The sequence below is a fragment of the Cibotium barometz genome, chromosome 34 (assembly GCF_041138505.1).
Source record: "Cibotium barometz isolate CiBa-2024 chromosome 34, ASM4113850v1, whole genome shotgun sequence".
Lineage (NCBI taxonomy): Eukaryota > Viridiplantae > Streptophyta > Polypodiopsida > Cyatheales > Cibotiaceae > Cibotium > Cibotium barometz.
This window is the reverse complement of record NC_141079.1, coordinates 14,589,491-14,605,192: the sequence shown is the minus strand read 5'-3', so window position 1 is coordinate 14,605,192 and position 15,702 is coordinate 14,589,491. Positions and strand designations below refer to the sequence as shown.

The window sequence follows — 15,702 nt, the reverse complement described above, 5'->3', positions numbered from 1 at the left end:
GAGGGTTATGCAGTGAGTGGAAAGGAGAAGCTTGTATGCAAGCTGAAAAAGAGTCTTTATGGGCTCAAACAGGCACCAAGAGAATGGTATCATAAATTTGATACATTCATGAAATCTCAGAAATTCAGGAGAAGTGACATAGATCACTGCTTGTACACCAAGAAAGCTTTGGATGGCAGTCTATTGATCCTCATTTTGTATGTTGATGATATGTTGATTGCCGGAAAATCTCGTAAGGAGATGGATGCCTTGAAGCAGAGGCTGCATCAAACCTTTGATATGAAGGATTTGGGTGATACAAATCACATCTTGGGTATGCGGATACTTCGGGACAGAAATCAGCATGTGTTGTATTTGTCTCAGAAGGAATACATTGGCAAAGTCTTGCAGAGGTTCAATATGGACGGGGGGAAGAAGACTAGTACTCCTTTGCCTCCATATGTGAAACTCAGTGCTATGGACAGCCCACAGTCAGATAGAGACAGGGCTGATATGGCCAAGATTCTGTATGCTTCAGCTTGTGGCAGTCTCATGTATGCCATGGTTGCTACTAGGCCGGACATTGCATTTGCAGTGGGAGTGGTTTCTAGATACATGGCCAACCCTGGCAAGAAGCATCGGGAAGCAGTGAAAGGTGTCATGAGATACCTGAAGGGCACACAGGATATGTGCATTTGTTTTGGCAAACAGGATGCATTAGTGCATGGTTACACGGATTCGGATTATGCCGGTCATCCAGATAACCGGAAGTCTACTACCGGTTATGTGTTTACATTCACAGGAGGTGCTGTGTCATGGATATCCAGGATGCAGAAGTGCACTGCCTTATCTACTACAGAGGCCGAGTATATTGCAGCCACAGAGGCTTGCAAGGAGGCATTATGGCTATCTCGGTTAGTGGTTGATTTGGGCTATACAGGGGATATTCCATTGTTGCATTGTGACAGTCAGAGTGCCATTCAGTTGGCAAAGAACCCTGTTTTTCATGCAAAGACGAAGCATGTGGATGTGAAGTATCACTTCATCAGAGAGGTGATAGAGAACAAGCAAATTCAGCTTGTTAAGATTCATACGGATGACAACCCGGCTGATTTGTTGACAAAGAGTTTGCCTCCGGAGCGGTTTGCTCATTGCAGACACTTGATGGGCATTGGATGAGGCCAGTTTCAGCCTTGATATGGCCTTGTATATTATCATGTACATGCTGATTTTTTCTTTTCCTTTACTTAAGGGCACTTCGCCTTTAAGTGGGAGGTTGTTGGGGTAAAGGCATTATGCCCACCCTTATAGTGTGTACAAGCCCATAAGTTATAGTACATAGTACACTTAGTACTTTTAATGTACTAAGTGCACTATGTGTACTAGTGCAATATACATGTGTGATAGGGGAGTCACACACTCATGCCTCATGAGTTGACTTATCCCCACAACTCTCTCTCTCTCTCTCCCTTGTGCTTCTCTGTGTATGTCTCCCACACATGACCTAACCCTAATTCTGTTTCTCCCACACAATGTTTCCATATGGTTAGTGCATGAATCATAGCCAAGAGCTCTCTCATAAATGCTAAGAGAGAGCTCTACATCGTGTAGTCTACGGCTCTCATAAGCCACAGCATGTCCCCCTTGATTTAGGACAGCTCCTATGCAATTTCCAGATGCATCACATTTTACACTGAATGGCTTTTGCAAATCCGGAATGATCAACGTTGGACCATGTGTAGTTGCAACTTTCAATTTGAGGAATGCATCTCTCTCCACACATCAGTCCATTTAAATATAGCCTTCTTCTTTGTCAAGTCATGCAAAGGAGAAGAATACATGCAAAGTGCCGAATGAACCTACGGTAGTAAGAGCATAATCCAAGAAAACTACGGATCTTATGCACCGATCTCAATTCAAGGCCAATTTCGAGTTGCATCAATTTTTGCAAGATCCATCCGCACTCCATCTTTGGACACAAAATGCCCACGAAAGTGTATCTCTAACAAGAAGAAATCACTCTTCTTTGCATTTGAAGAGTTTATGCTACGGAGTTCTTCAAAAACAATAGTCAAATAAGCTCTATGCTCTTCTTCGGTCTTCAAAGAAGACTAGATAGTCATTGGTCAAGTGTATGCTTATTGTGTTGGCTGAACAACGACTCAATAGGTTCAATGTCCTATTTTTTAGTTTTTGATGCTTGTATTGTTAACAAGTAATAAATAACTTTTAGGTCATCGGCTTCTACCTTTGGGGGTATCACCGGTGTCTGGAACTCGTACATCAATTGGAGCCGTGGAACTTGTAGGTTGAGAATGTTGGGACTGCATCTATGACGTGAGAGTCTCCAAAGTCTTCTGGAATTGACTTTGCATAGCTACCATCTGGCTCTGCATCTCCTGTTGCCATCGGATGAAAACAAGTTTGTCCTCAATGATTGGTTCATCCGCCATGGTAGAAGATGGAACTAGATTGCACTGCTGCAGCTCCTGCTGGCACTATTGTGCCCTAGTAAGAACCACCGCCTGGAGGGTGAGTCGATGCCATGGAGGAAGGTCGGGGCGAGGTTGTCAATGGGGGAGTAGGAATAGACCACCCGGTGTAGCGAGGGGAGTCAACAAGTACCGTGATCGGGCTAGGACTCTCGGGTACGGTGTAGGTGTGAGGAGAATAATTAGGTGAGGCAGCACGTACAATAAACAAGGAAGGTGGTCCCTCTGGATAGAGACCAAGCTCATGGACGAGGATTTGGCACACCGAATGGAAAGGCCCACGTATGGGAACCGCCGCAGAAGAAAGGTATAATGGTGCAGATATTCCTCGGAAGTTGTAACCACAAAGATCCACATGTCGTACTGGCGAGGCTTTGAGGTAAGTGTATGTACTCGAAAGATGTGTGGTGGGAGGTAAGGTACACGAGAAGGCACCGGAGCTGTTGCCAGAGAAGGTGCCCGAGGAGGGGAGTCCTGAATGTAACTAAACTTGTAACTCCCTTCGCACATAAGCTGCTGCAATAAAAGGGATTCACTAGACAATGGTAAGATGTGTCCAGTGAATGTGAGTAGGTGTCTTTAGCCCGTAGAAGGTAATGTTGGCTCTCGAAGAATGTTGTGCCCAGAGAAGAATGAAACACCAAGTTTCTTGAACATGGAAAAACCACATTTTTTGTATTGGAAAGATTGTGATTAATTGTTTTTATGAAAAGTTCACACCTGTGTATAGATGTTGCAGATATTCCGGTTGAATTGGTACGCTGTAGGAAACGTGCCATAGTTGTAGCGAAGGAATCCGTCTGTGAAGGCACACGTGGAGAGCGCCGAGGGGAGAGAGAGATGCGGCCGTTTTGGTGCGAGGAAAAGGTGACAACGATTCGCCATTTTTTTTATGTGCATGTCCGTGGGTTACACTGGGCGGCTGCACTCTTTTATTTTTTTGTTGGAGAAACGGGCTTGGCTGGCGTTGGACACCACTTCTTTTTTTTGTGGCTAGTCAGACCTGCCTACTGGGCACCGTACGTGGCTGTTGAAGTCTTTTTTTATAAAAAGAGTAAGCCTAAGGCTTTCCAAGCCTTATAGCTTAAGGATTCACTTTGAAAGGAGGCAACTGTTGCATAATGACGATTCAGCCTGGAGGAGCTTCCATCACCAACCGGCGCTTGAAAAGATGGAAGAGAATACCCAATATTATGCTATGACTACCTTGGTGAGCTCGCAATCGTTTTTTTTCCTGTGTGATAGAAAATTGGGGGGGGGGGGGGCAAACTAAAATTGGGCAAAATTGAGTGGGGCATTCTCTCCCTCTATTCCATACAAATCTTGCTATGGCTGATTTTAGGGTTCACTTACTGATTTGGAGGTTTTGATTATTAGGGTTAGGGTTTTCTAGATGTGGGCATCCTAGAATTTGGAACTTGTCTTCTCTAATACCACTGTGAGAACTTCTCAGTCTATTAGTGCTTTAAGACATGATTAAAAAACTTAATACTGAAAAGTAAGATGGGTAAAGCAGAAAGCTGTGTGTAGATGCCAGCCATAGGAGTAGTATGTATTATAGGCATATTAGTTGCACTCATATAGCACGGGCCAGCCCCAAGGCAGCCCCAAAGAATGGGCCACCTTGCGAGGGGTAATACCCCTAGCCACCCTCTAGGCATTCAATCGGTAGCCTATGGGCCTTGGCCAAGTGTTACAAAGTCGTTCAGTAGCCAAACCAGCCACATATTAAAAACAAGCATTAAATGCTAACAAAACAGATCGTGGTATTATTTCAACAGGCCGACAACAGTTCTGGCAGCCGACCAGCCATCATCAATCCCAAAAATCATCAAAATAGAATCAGAGTTATCAAGTAATTCATTCAAGCATGTGTGCATAGGCTTCAGCCTTTGCATACTTACAACCACTCTTGTGCTTTCAGCCCAGGACAAAAGAAGCTCAGCCTCTTCAAGAGATCTCAGCACACCAACCCTGAGTCTCAGGCCAGTGTATCCTCTTCAAAGATAGCTTATGCACAGTTTTGCCCAGCATTTGGTCACTTTGTCCTTGCGTTTGGCGGTCAGTCAGTTTGTCCGCTCAGTCTTCTAGACACAGTTTCAGCTTGTATTCAGTTCTCCGGAAGAAGAAATAACACTCCTGCTTGCAGGGAAGAGGGGAGGGGGAGGGGTGCACTTCAACGGGTAATTTGGGACCCCATCTTGTGTCAAATTCATGTATGTTGTTTAAAGGATTGCTAAAGACTCACTGAACTCAGGTTTAAAGAACGCCTCGTTGTTTCACACATTCGAATATGCTACATCAGCCGCCGACAGTTTCGCACGCACGGTTCACGGGCGGGCATCCTCCTCTTACCCGAAACTACACATTGGTCAAGCAAGCATGAAAACAACATGTAAATTCAACTAGTAGGTAAAGGTGCTATGTAATGCAACATTGGTATGGACAATCCCCGTTCACAAGACTATACCAAAATAGATGTGTTCCAGCAGTACACAAGGTACTAGACCCAATGGAACACCAATCCTCCATGCATTTCCGTGCATGTACACACAAGCACAAGTCCCAACGGCAAGCCAAATCCACAGGATCACATAAGTGGCATCAATCTCCCGCATAACAGCCACAAACGCCAATCCAATGTATACACATGCTGAGAAAGCACGGGTGGACCAATTGGGTGGCCAAATGGTGGCATTTCCAATGGTCTACTAGTGAGTCTGAAGCCTTCACTTACCTTAAATAGCACCTGATTGAGGCCCCTCATTTGATCACCCTAGATTGGTCTAAAATTTTTCATGTCCACACACATGCTAGCTCAACAGCAGTGGGTTTCGTCCTCACCCAACCTAGCCAAGAATACCAAATGGACCGCCCTATCTACTATGCAAGGCGCCTTCTCATATTGGTTGAGCAAAACTACAGCATCACAGAGCGGAAAAGTCTTGCCATTGTCTACGCTTGGAAGGTCTTGCCATTGTCTACGCTTGCCAAAAGTTCAGGCATTACCTTATGGGCACCCACTTTGCAGTCATTTTGGACCACCATGCTTTGAAATACCTTCTCACAAATGCCTAGTGACGGGTCGAGTGTGGCGATGGTTTCTCCTCTTAACTTTGAAATCCTACTCTAACCCGGAAAGCAAACATGTCATGGCAGACCACCTATCTCAAATCGACACAAGCAAGCTAGCCAGAGGCTTTGGTGGCCTTACATGTTCAACGATGCCATAGCCTTTGCCAAAGCTTGTGACAACTGCCAGAGGTGCGGACAAAAACCAACCCACCAGTCTAACCATCCCCTCCAGATTTCTCTTGTTTACTGTCCCTTCGAATGGAGGGACATTGATTTTGTTCGCCCAATAGACTCCGTTGGGCAACCTAGGAAGTACAATACATCTTGGTCGCCACCAAATGGGTAGAAGATCGAGCTACCCCAAACAATACGGCACACACTGTGATCAGATCTTCACCCGCCATTTTCATGTTGTTTTCATGCTTGCTTGACCGTGTAGTTGGATGCCCGCCCATGAACCGTGCGTGTGAAACTCTCTGTTGACATGGTTATGTGGCATGTGAAAGGTGGTAAGTATTGATCAAAGTTGAGCCTTAGGATCTAGCATTAATTTATAAGTGAGTGTACACACGTTATTATGTTTTGGGCGACCAAAACTCACTTATAAATTATGATCAGCCACACACTGATGTCCCAAGGTGAACAAAGCTCAATGTCCACCACCAAGACCTTATCCCCTTTGTTCAAAGAAAGCAACCAGCCATGTGTCATTCCCAACTTGGACACCAACTCACTTTCCCTCTCTACCTAACACCTAAGGGAGACATCTCATCATCTCTCTCTCTGATGAGACACAAACTTCAGATATACTCTCAGTTTTGGTCTCATAGGCCACTATGGCCTCTTAGAGACATTAATATATCATTTCATTTCTTCTCCCCTCTCTCTAGAAGTTAGTGCCCTCTTGAAGGAGACGTTATGGCTGTATTTCTGCACTTCTTCCTTCCTTACACCATGTCCAAGCTTGCTAAAGTGTTTTCCAAGCTTCCAAGAGTATTTCCAAGTAATATTCATTCTCCTACACACTCACAATGACTCAAATTCAGCAAAATAGCCCTTTTATTTGCTGTAATTTCTGGTCTTTTGGCTAAAAACCCTAATTTCTCCCTTCCTGTCTAAAATTGAATCATAGGGGAAGCTTTCCTAGGTTCCCTGAAACTACTTGAAGACTTTTGTCACGAAGGATCACGACATGTGGAGAATTTCAGCATTCGACCATATGCAAGCTTGCTAAAGTGTTTTCCAAGCTTCCAAGAGTGTTTCCAAGTCATATTCATTCTCGTTCACACTCACAATGATTATTTGCTGTAATTTCTGGTCTTTCGGCTGAAAACCCTAATTTCTCCCTCACGTCCAGTTAGGAGGACGGGGTGGCCTCAACCTTTACGATTACCGCTGCGTTTGCTAGGAGAGCCTTTCGTAACCAAGGCATAGCATTTAGGAGCTAGGAAGTAACCCTTTAAGGGAAGAGCTTGCCGAACAAGAGCATTTTTATGTGCTGCTTGGAACATTATGGGAAATTGAGTAAATAGATTGGGACTAAAGGTCACTAGGTTCCGGCCGGTCATGTGTCCCCGCTCTCACCGGTCTTGGAAGATTCCTTTCTAAAATTGAACCATAGAGGAAGCTTTCCTAGGTTCCCTGTCACTACTTGAAGACTTTTGTCGCGAAGGATCGAGACATGTTTAGGATTTCAACATTCGATATGCTTCCTTCGCAAAGACTTCCACTGACATCAACTCTAATTGCAATTGGTAAGCTTTAATGATCAATTATGAAAGCAAGTAGCAAGCGGGAGGAGCAAGACTTCGTGTTCACATACACTGTGTTCTCTTGTCCTACGTACTCTCTTGAAGATTGTTTCTACCATGTGTGGGTAGAACAATAGAGAGAAGATGGTAAGAAACATGAGCACTTGAGAGGGTAGTGTGAGTTGAAAATCTTCACTAACAACCATATTGTTTGCAATAATGTATTCATATGTATTGGTATGGAAATCTGGTCAGAAATGCCCATGACACTATGAACTTGATTCTTCCAAGATTAATGAATATTATATGAGGGTGGGGGAGAGAGGGGGTTGGGGACGAGCGTTCCGGCTCATTATGCGTCTCTTGTCAAGTTACATTTTGTATTGTACTTGTTGTCCATTAAAGCTTAGTGTATTTAAGTATATTGATTAGCATTGTGTTCAACCGAACATTCCACTCCGACCAATGGAATTACATTGGTATCAAAGCATACGGTTCTCTTTCACTTCCACCATGAAAGACGATCACCGCAAACACTAGCTATCTCTACACTTAGAACACTATGGATATCCATAGAGAGAATGTTGAAAATGCCACACAAGAGACAACGATAATGATACGCATGCTTCCAATGCTTTACAAGAAGAACATACTCATGTGGTGCATACGGTATGCCAAGGAACAGGAACATGTGGAACAGTTGTCCCGTGGTAAAGAGAAAATACAGGAAGGAGAGTCCATAGCCTTAAGGGTTGAACTTACTCGTATGCAAGCTTTCTTTATGCATAAGAAACAGAATTGAAGCTCTACCGCCAGGATTCATTGGTACATAATTGTTTGAAGGCCAAGAAAGCTAAATCATTTATGGATCATGCCATGGCAATGATAGCTCAAAAGTTGCACATGCAACCAAGGGATGCAACGCGTGCATACTTGGCTGGTACTGAGGATGCCTATGGAGATAATGCAACTATTCCACATGTCTTGGTATCCCCATAGGTGGTTGAACAAGAGCACATGTCTAAGAAGATGAACCCTCATAAAATTAGAGAGGCACCATCGGTGTCTTCACACCTTGCATGTAAACCTTATGTAGCCCCTGCAGAATGCAATGTTTATGGTAGTGGTCAAAATGTATGTCAAATGCCATTGCCGGCTAAAAATATGCATGCACAACACATGCAACCCCATGTGGCTACACATCTTGCACGATAAAGCAACAAGACGGAACAAATCACTAAGTCCCAAGTGCAAAGGATGTTCCAAATCCTAACACGCCGTATGAAGGTGGTGTATTTGGTCAAGTGCGAGGATGACTTCTATTGATCCTTTTTAAGTCACAATCATAGTTGTTTCTCGTACCGGTACGAATCCATTCGTGCCGTACGATTCGTACGGTACGGTACCGTGCGATATCGTACAATTTCGTACGGTACGAGCCCCCCCAAAAAAAAAACTTTGAAAAAAAAAATCCAAATGCTTAAAAAGATTATAGAAACCCTGCTTAACGAAGATCCCAAATGCCCGCGATACTTCGCAACTTTCGTGTCCACTCAGTATTCCATATGGGGTTGTTGACAGAGCTAAAAAATTTGGCAAGGTAGACTGGTAGTGTACACTTGATTGGTGGGATGAGAGAATCTTGCTGCATCACTTGGAGATCCCTGGTATAGGTAGGCTAGACAGTTAGATTCTCAAGTTATGTACGAGGGAGAAGATTTGGACATGGCCATTTTGATCTAGAGAGGAGTCCCTAAACCTATCACCCTAGATGCACTGCTCGTATGTGTGCAAGGACGGTCCCTTAGTCATAAACGCTACACTAGGAGACCTTTGGAATTGCATTACCCATCCAGATTCTTTTTTGGAGACAATCGGGAGATCCAACTGGGAGAGACACATATCCATGTTCTGGTTCCTCAAGCACTGTAGACTCCTCCCCCCCCCAACCTTCCCTCACATTTAAGCTTGAAGCTCCATAGGTTGTAAGTGTTCTTAAAATAAATAAATAAATAAATAAAACCGTATTTTATTGTACGGTATCCAAAAATTTCATATCGTACCAAAAATTCCCGTACAGTATCGTATTTTCGTACCGTGACAACTATGGTCACAATAGTAATGAGGCTTGGAGGAAACTCCTTGAGCACAAGCCACCCACCCCCATCACAGATCTAGCCATTTGGCATGCCTCCTCCAAAAGCTCTACCACATTCCCCATCTACATATGTCACACCTCCCGACCCACTACTGCCACCCTCTTTACAATACATAATGTTGTGACACTCTGGCACCCTTCCTAGCTGATATGTTTAACATATTCCTTTGCCAAGGCTTTTCACTCTCATGTTTTAGTAACACCATTGTGCCAAGCCATAAGGCCAGGCCCCACATTAGATCCAAATAACTACCGCTCCATCATGATTGGCCACACATTGGCCAAACTTTACGAGTCACTACTTGTGTCTGAGCTCAGCGCCTTTACGGAGAGACACGGGCATAAAGCTAGGGGACAGGCAGGTTTTCAAAGGACCTATTCCACCATGGATCATATTTTTACAGTGAGAGCCATCATTGAGGAGGCCTAATCCAAGGGGCGGAAAGTCTATTGCTGCTTTGTGGACTTCCACAAGGCCTGCGTGTCTTTTTAGATGTCTTTGAGGAGTTGGCCCTTCTAGTGGAGATGATATCTGGAGTATGAGTCTGTGGCAAACAGTGTCCAAGCGCAAGAGGCATGTCAGATGTGATAACTAGCACTTTAGGGGTGAAGCAGGGATGCCCCTCTCTCTGACACTCTTTGGCCTTTACAAAGATGAGATCTGTGACTTTATTGACAAAGTTGGTGGTCAGGCTCCACACACTGTGATTTGATGGTACTCAATTTGTTTTATTCAAACGACATAGTGCTGATCTCAGATTCCTTAAAGGGCTACAGAAACACTTCATGGCATTGCAGGCCTTTTGTGAGCACCTCACAGTTAACGTTGGTACCAAAAGAAGAAAATAAAAAGGCTTTTACAAGAATACATTTTGTACTAGAATTACTACTTGGTCGTTTCAGAAAGAGAACTTAAAACTATTAAGATTGGATTAGCTCCTTTCCAGCAATAAATTCCAGCTATAAAATACTTAATAAAAGAATGTGACCTCATTTTGCAATTGAAAACCTTTTAGCCTAATATTAATATTACATAAATTTAGATGTTCTCCAGCTTTATAACAAAGATTAAAATTATGAGACTAGAGTGGCTCTTTTTCTGACTACACGCCAGAAGCCAATTAACCAACAAAAGAGTATGCTCATATTATGCATTTTTTTTTAAGGCATTCAAACCTAGCATGACATTTTGAAAATTTCAGTGCTTTCTCCACCTTATTTTATGAAGGAAGAAGACCTAAAAGTATCCTTTCATACTTTAAACTCAGCAAACCTAGACACATACCCTACAGTTCGCAATTTAAGTTCCCTAGCTAGCATGACATTTTAAAAATTTCAGTGCTTTCTCCACCTTATAAGGAGGCCTAAAATTATCGACTCATACTTCAAATTCAGCAAACCTGGACACATACCCTACAGTTCGCAAATAGGTTCCCTAGCTAGTCCAATTTAAGTGCAATTTGCAATGCATCATGCGTAGCTCAACATGAAGTCCTGCATGACAATGTCTTACTTCCTTCCTTTGCAAAAAAGAAACACTTCTTTGCTCCCATCATTTCTCATTCGCAAGAATAAATCTTTCACTGAAAGACATGAGGGGATAAAACATACCGTTGATATAGTAATATGCCTTGGAGACAAGCGAAAGCATCGTCCAGTCATGATTTGGACAGCTTGTACAACAGCCACATAATTGTTCATAGGCTCACCCATACCCTGGGACAAATCCCAAGGTTTTTCTCAGTGGTAAGTTTATAACAATACTCTTGCCCTTTAATAGATCGTGAGACTGACACTTATCATGAAAGGAAGTTTACCACTCCTCCGAGAAATAGAATTAAGAAGCAGCATAAGAATGAAAACTACCATGAACACGACATTTCTGATTGGTGTAACTTGAGAGGCGTGCACTAGTTGTTCAAGTATGTCTCCTGTAGAGAGGTTCCCCTTGAAACCCATTGCGCCTGTTGCACAAAATGTGCAACCCATTTTGCACCCGACCTGAAATTAATAAAGTTTTTCATAACAACAGCATTTCATCAAGCTTTTGTCTGATAATCTTCATTATAATAACATCACACTATGTTCATCACTTTTAGTAGTCAAGGCATAACAAATTCCAGAACTACTTCAAAATTTTTGTTTCTTCTCGTTACCCTTTTTTCTCTCTTTCCTTTTCTTTGGAGGGGGTTTGGGGGCGCCGCTTGGGGGGGGGGGGGGGGGGGGGGGGGGGGGGGGGGGGGGGGGGGGGGGAAGGGTGTTGTTTGCGTGCTAGAATTTGTTTCAAACTGTTGAAAAGGACAGGATCATGGAATGAAAGGTTTGCAAAAGTTCACATAGAGAAAGAAAGAAAGAAAGAAAGATATATTAACGTCTACGAGAGGCCAAAGTCGGCCTATGAGACAAAAAATAATACAACTATGTTCTTCCGGTCATCGGAAGAAAAGAAAGAAAAGAGCAACCTGTCACATGCTAATTATGCAAAAGCGTAATTAATGATGATTAATGCTAAGCAAAAGAGATTAGCGCTTATCACATATGCAATGATGACTCATACAGGAGTAGAAGAGAGAGACACTTTGCCTATACTGCTCCTACTGTATACCACCAAAAACGAGTATATACAATGCCGTGAATTAAGATATAAAACTAGATTTGGAATTCCCGACTAATGTGTGTTAATGCTACAATGCATAACACTAAATGTACTTGCTTCTACTTGTTGCTCCAAAGCTTTACAGAGCTGAAACCTCCTGATTGGGGCTGCTTACTGTCCATCCATCTCTGGGCTTGCCTTTCCCATGCTTGAATGAATGAAGAATGATCTTAGACCTCCTTTATATAGGGATTTTGATGGTAAGTCGTATGCTGGTCAGACAGCTCTTTTCAAGTCATTAAACATCATCAAAAGGATCACCAAAACATGTTCATATTATGCCCAAAATATAACCCAACCACTGGTGCATGTCTTGGGCACCTCCAGGCCCCTATTAAGCTGCGAAAATGGCTCCTATATGCTCATAATCTTCATCTGAATTGGCCTTTAAGGCACCATAGAGAATAATAAAGTCTACATGGCACTCCATTAAGGTGTGCACATGGCATCCCCTCTTGCTAAACTTGGAGCAATGGAGCAAACCATACACCTTTGCTCTGTCCTTGAGTTGGTCCATTCATAAGCAGCTCATCTCCCAACTCTTTGGCCCTACCACTACTACCTTCACTGGAACTATTGGCTCTTCTTCTGGCTCCTTTGCAAGGGGTTTCAACAAATTGAAGAAGCTAGAAGAAATTTGGGGGTTTTCGACAAATTGAAGAATTTTCCACAAATTGGCTACATACTTCAGGAGTTGCAGAATCATCGATTTTTGTGCTTTTTTAGAGTTTTACACCCTTTCATGATATTAATTTTTAAGGTATTTTAATAGTAGTGCCTCAGCACGTTACCTCAAGGAGAGAGGTACTCAAGAGTTTGGAACATGCACCAATACTTTATGTTCCCGGGATAAAAAGGGAATCTACTTTCAGTTTCCGCAATCACTAAACAAGTTTTAGTTGTGGAATTTGCATATGATCCCATGAGCTAGAATGGCAAGAGAAGGCTATAATGACAAGTGGAGAGCCACACAATAGCTGAAGCGACAAGTGTAAGGCCACTTGTCTCACTTTGATCCACTTTCTAACAAGTGTGAGGTCACTTGTCTCACTTTGACCCACCTTCTTGCCACATGTCCCAATCCAAGAGATAATTTCTACAATAAGCTTTACCTATAAAGATATCCCAGACGTAATGACGTGAACGGAATTTTCATCGGAGTCGGGCCAAAAATAGTAACCCTCCTAAATTTTAGGAGTGTGATCCTTTATATTCCAGGATAATCTCCCATTCCCAAAGCTTGTACTTTCTAAATATTTAGACGTCTTAAGAGTCCACCAGACCCCTTTCATACTGGGAAATGTCCATGCTAGTGACAGAAACAAGTACACAATGCGTGCGGAGTTATCCAGTTACTGCCAATACTCCTATCATGGATACTGCAAACTTATGGCGTGCTCGCTTTAGGCATGTAAACATTGGCAGTTTAACGCTTTTGCTAAACCATCAAATGGTAGAAAGCATGCCTCACTTGGAGTCTCCTCTTGGACATGTATGTGAGGGATGTATTTTGGACAAAATACATAGAAAACCATTCCCAAAGAATGGATCGGTAAGGGCTACAACTTATACACAATGATGCATGTGGTCAAATGAGGACACCATCCATGGGAAGGCATCTTTGCTTTGTCACATTCATAGATGACTACTCCATAGTTGCTTGAGTATATCTGTTAAAGGCAAAATCAGATGTTTTTGTATCCTTTCACCATTATGTAGCTAGGACTGAAAATGAAACTTGTTGCAAAGTGCAAACTCTCCATACAGATAGAGAGGATAAAGCTCCAATGTACAATGCCATATTCACCACAACAAAATGGTGTTGCAAAGAGGAAGAATAGGTCTCTCATGAAGATGGCAAGATGCATGGTAAGGGAGAAGTTGCCATACAAATTCTGGATGGAAGCTATCATGTGTGCAACATATGTTTTTAACAGGTGCCCTAGACAAAGAACACAAATTTATTTGCAAGCAGGTAATGTTTGTACTTCTTAATAGCATAAACCATTACCAATGCTTCCTGCTCAGTAGAAGTATATGTTATAGGCTATACTAACCCTTCCCTACAGGCTATTACAATGGATAATGCTTACCTTAACACGTCATTGAATTTTTGCGGGTTAAAGTAGCGAAAGTAAAGGCTACCGTTTCTACAACCCAGTCACGCATAGAATTTTTGTGAGTAGAGATGTGGTGTTTATGTTAGATGCAAGAAAACACTTGAATGTAAGCCAACAAGACATGTTTGATTTGATATTACCCTTGTCTATTTATGGGTTTGAGGATTTAGAAATGGTTGTAAGAGACAATCCAACAACCATACAAGCAAGAAATGTGCCTAGATGGCTTCCCTGTACCGTGCAAGAGAGCGAAATTTCAGCTCCACTCACATGTAGAATATGGGCTGAATCAAGGAGTGCATGAAGTTCTCAACGTGCAAATTATGCATTTACGAGTCATCTCTATGATATGGATGCGCCTGCTTCATTTGAGGAAGCAGAGGAGCATGAGCAGTGGATGTGACAGTCATGCAAGAAGAATATAACTCTATTTTGAAAATCACACAGGATCTGGTAGTCTTCCATGATGGTAAGAAAGTGATTAGCACAAAGTGGGTTTACAAAATTAAGAGAAAATCGGATGGATTTCTTGATAGATATTGTTGGGTAGGAGGGCAGCTAGCCTGCACACACATACACAAGCTCAAGCACAAGGAGAAATGTGAGGGAGCTGGAAAGATGTACTCGATGAATAATAGAAAAAAGTAAAATGCATGAGTACTAGAGTACTCTAGGGCAAAGTGTCCACGCACTAAAGTGTGTTCCCACAGGGAAAAAAACCATGTCCAGTCAGGGTAAAAAGTGCCCGGGGATAGAAATGAAATGAAATGAAATGTTATATTAACGTCTTCAAAAGGCCATAATGACCTATGAGACCAAAAGTTACATCATGGTGAATCTGATACAATGTCTGGATAAAAAAACCCAGAAAATGAAAAATAAAGATAATACTACTGGCACCTAGAAAATGAAACTCGAACTGGAAGGTAAACAGAAACCCTTATAGGGTGTGAATATAGTGAGGGGGGGGTACGCTATGGAGGTGAGTGGAATATAGTGAGGGGATACAATATCATGTGGGACGGAGGGGTACAATATGGAGGTGCCTCCATCTCATAATATGTGCCGCATCGGACACTGGCGGATCTCCTCAATATCCTCTGTGGTCAGCACCCTGACTGGGTGTCCCGCATGCCTCGCAAGAATAATCCGAATCCGCCGCTGCAACCTCCGTCTATGCTGGGATGCCCTCCTCCGTAGTCATACCATAAACGGCCAGTGGCCATGGACTAACATGACCAACAAACCCCCCTCAAGTCAACAATGTGAACGAGTACAAGGTGTGTAAGCTGTGAAAGCAGCCCTGTACTGTGCTCCACAGTAAGAGTGATCAAGAGAGATCACGATGGCAAAGATGAATTGCAGTGCCAATGGGAAAAGCAAGCAGTATATGATGAGGAAGATGAGAAACCCCAATGTCATAGTGCTAAAGCTAGAGCACAGTAGTACATAAACGCATCACCTGAATGCA

The 15,702-nt window shown here is 42.9% G+C and overlaps 1 protein-coding gene across 10 annotated transcripts in view; it reads right to left on the bottom strand.

The window, feature by feature from the left end:
* The window catches only part of LOC147618735 (Radical SAM superfamily protein), a 107,967-nt gene that overhangs the window by 43,423 nt on the left and 48,842 nt on the right, over window positions 1-15,702 (bottom strand). For all 10 annotated transcript variants that reach the window (XR_015261954.1, XR_015261953.1, XR_015261955.1 and 7 more), the window contains 2 exons: window positions 11,322-11,456; window positions 11,067-11,171 (listed from right to left, as the gene is read on the bottom strand). Coding sequence is in view for 6 of the 10 variants with exons in the window: in XM_086773783.1 (XP_086629909.1) it covers window positions 11,067-11,171; window positions 11,322-11,456 (240 nt within the window). In the remaining 4 variants the exon portion in view is untranslated. The remainder of the gene's footprint in view (window positions 1-11,066; window positions 11,172-11,321; window positions 11,457-15,702) is intronic.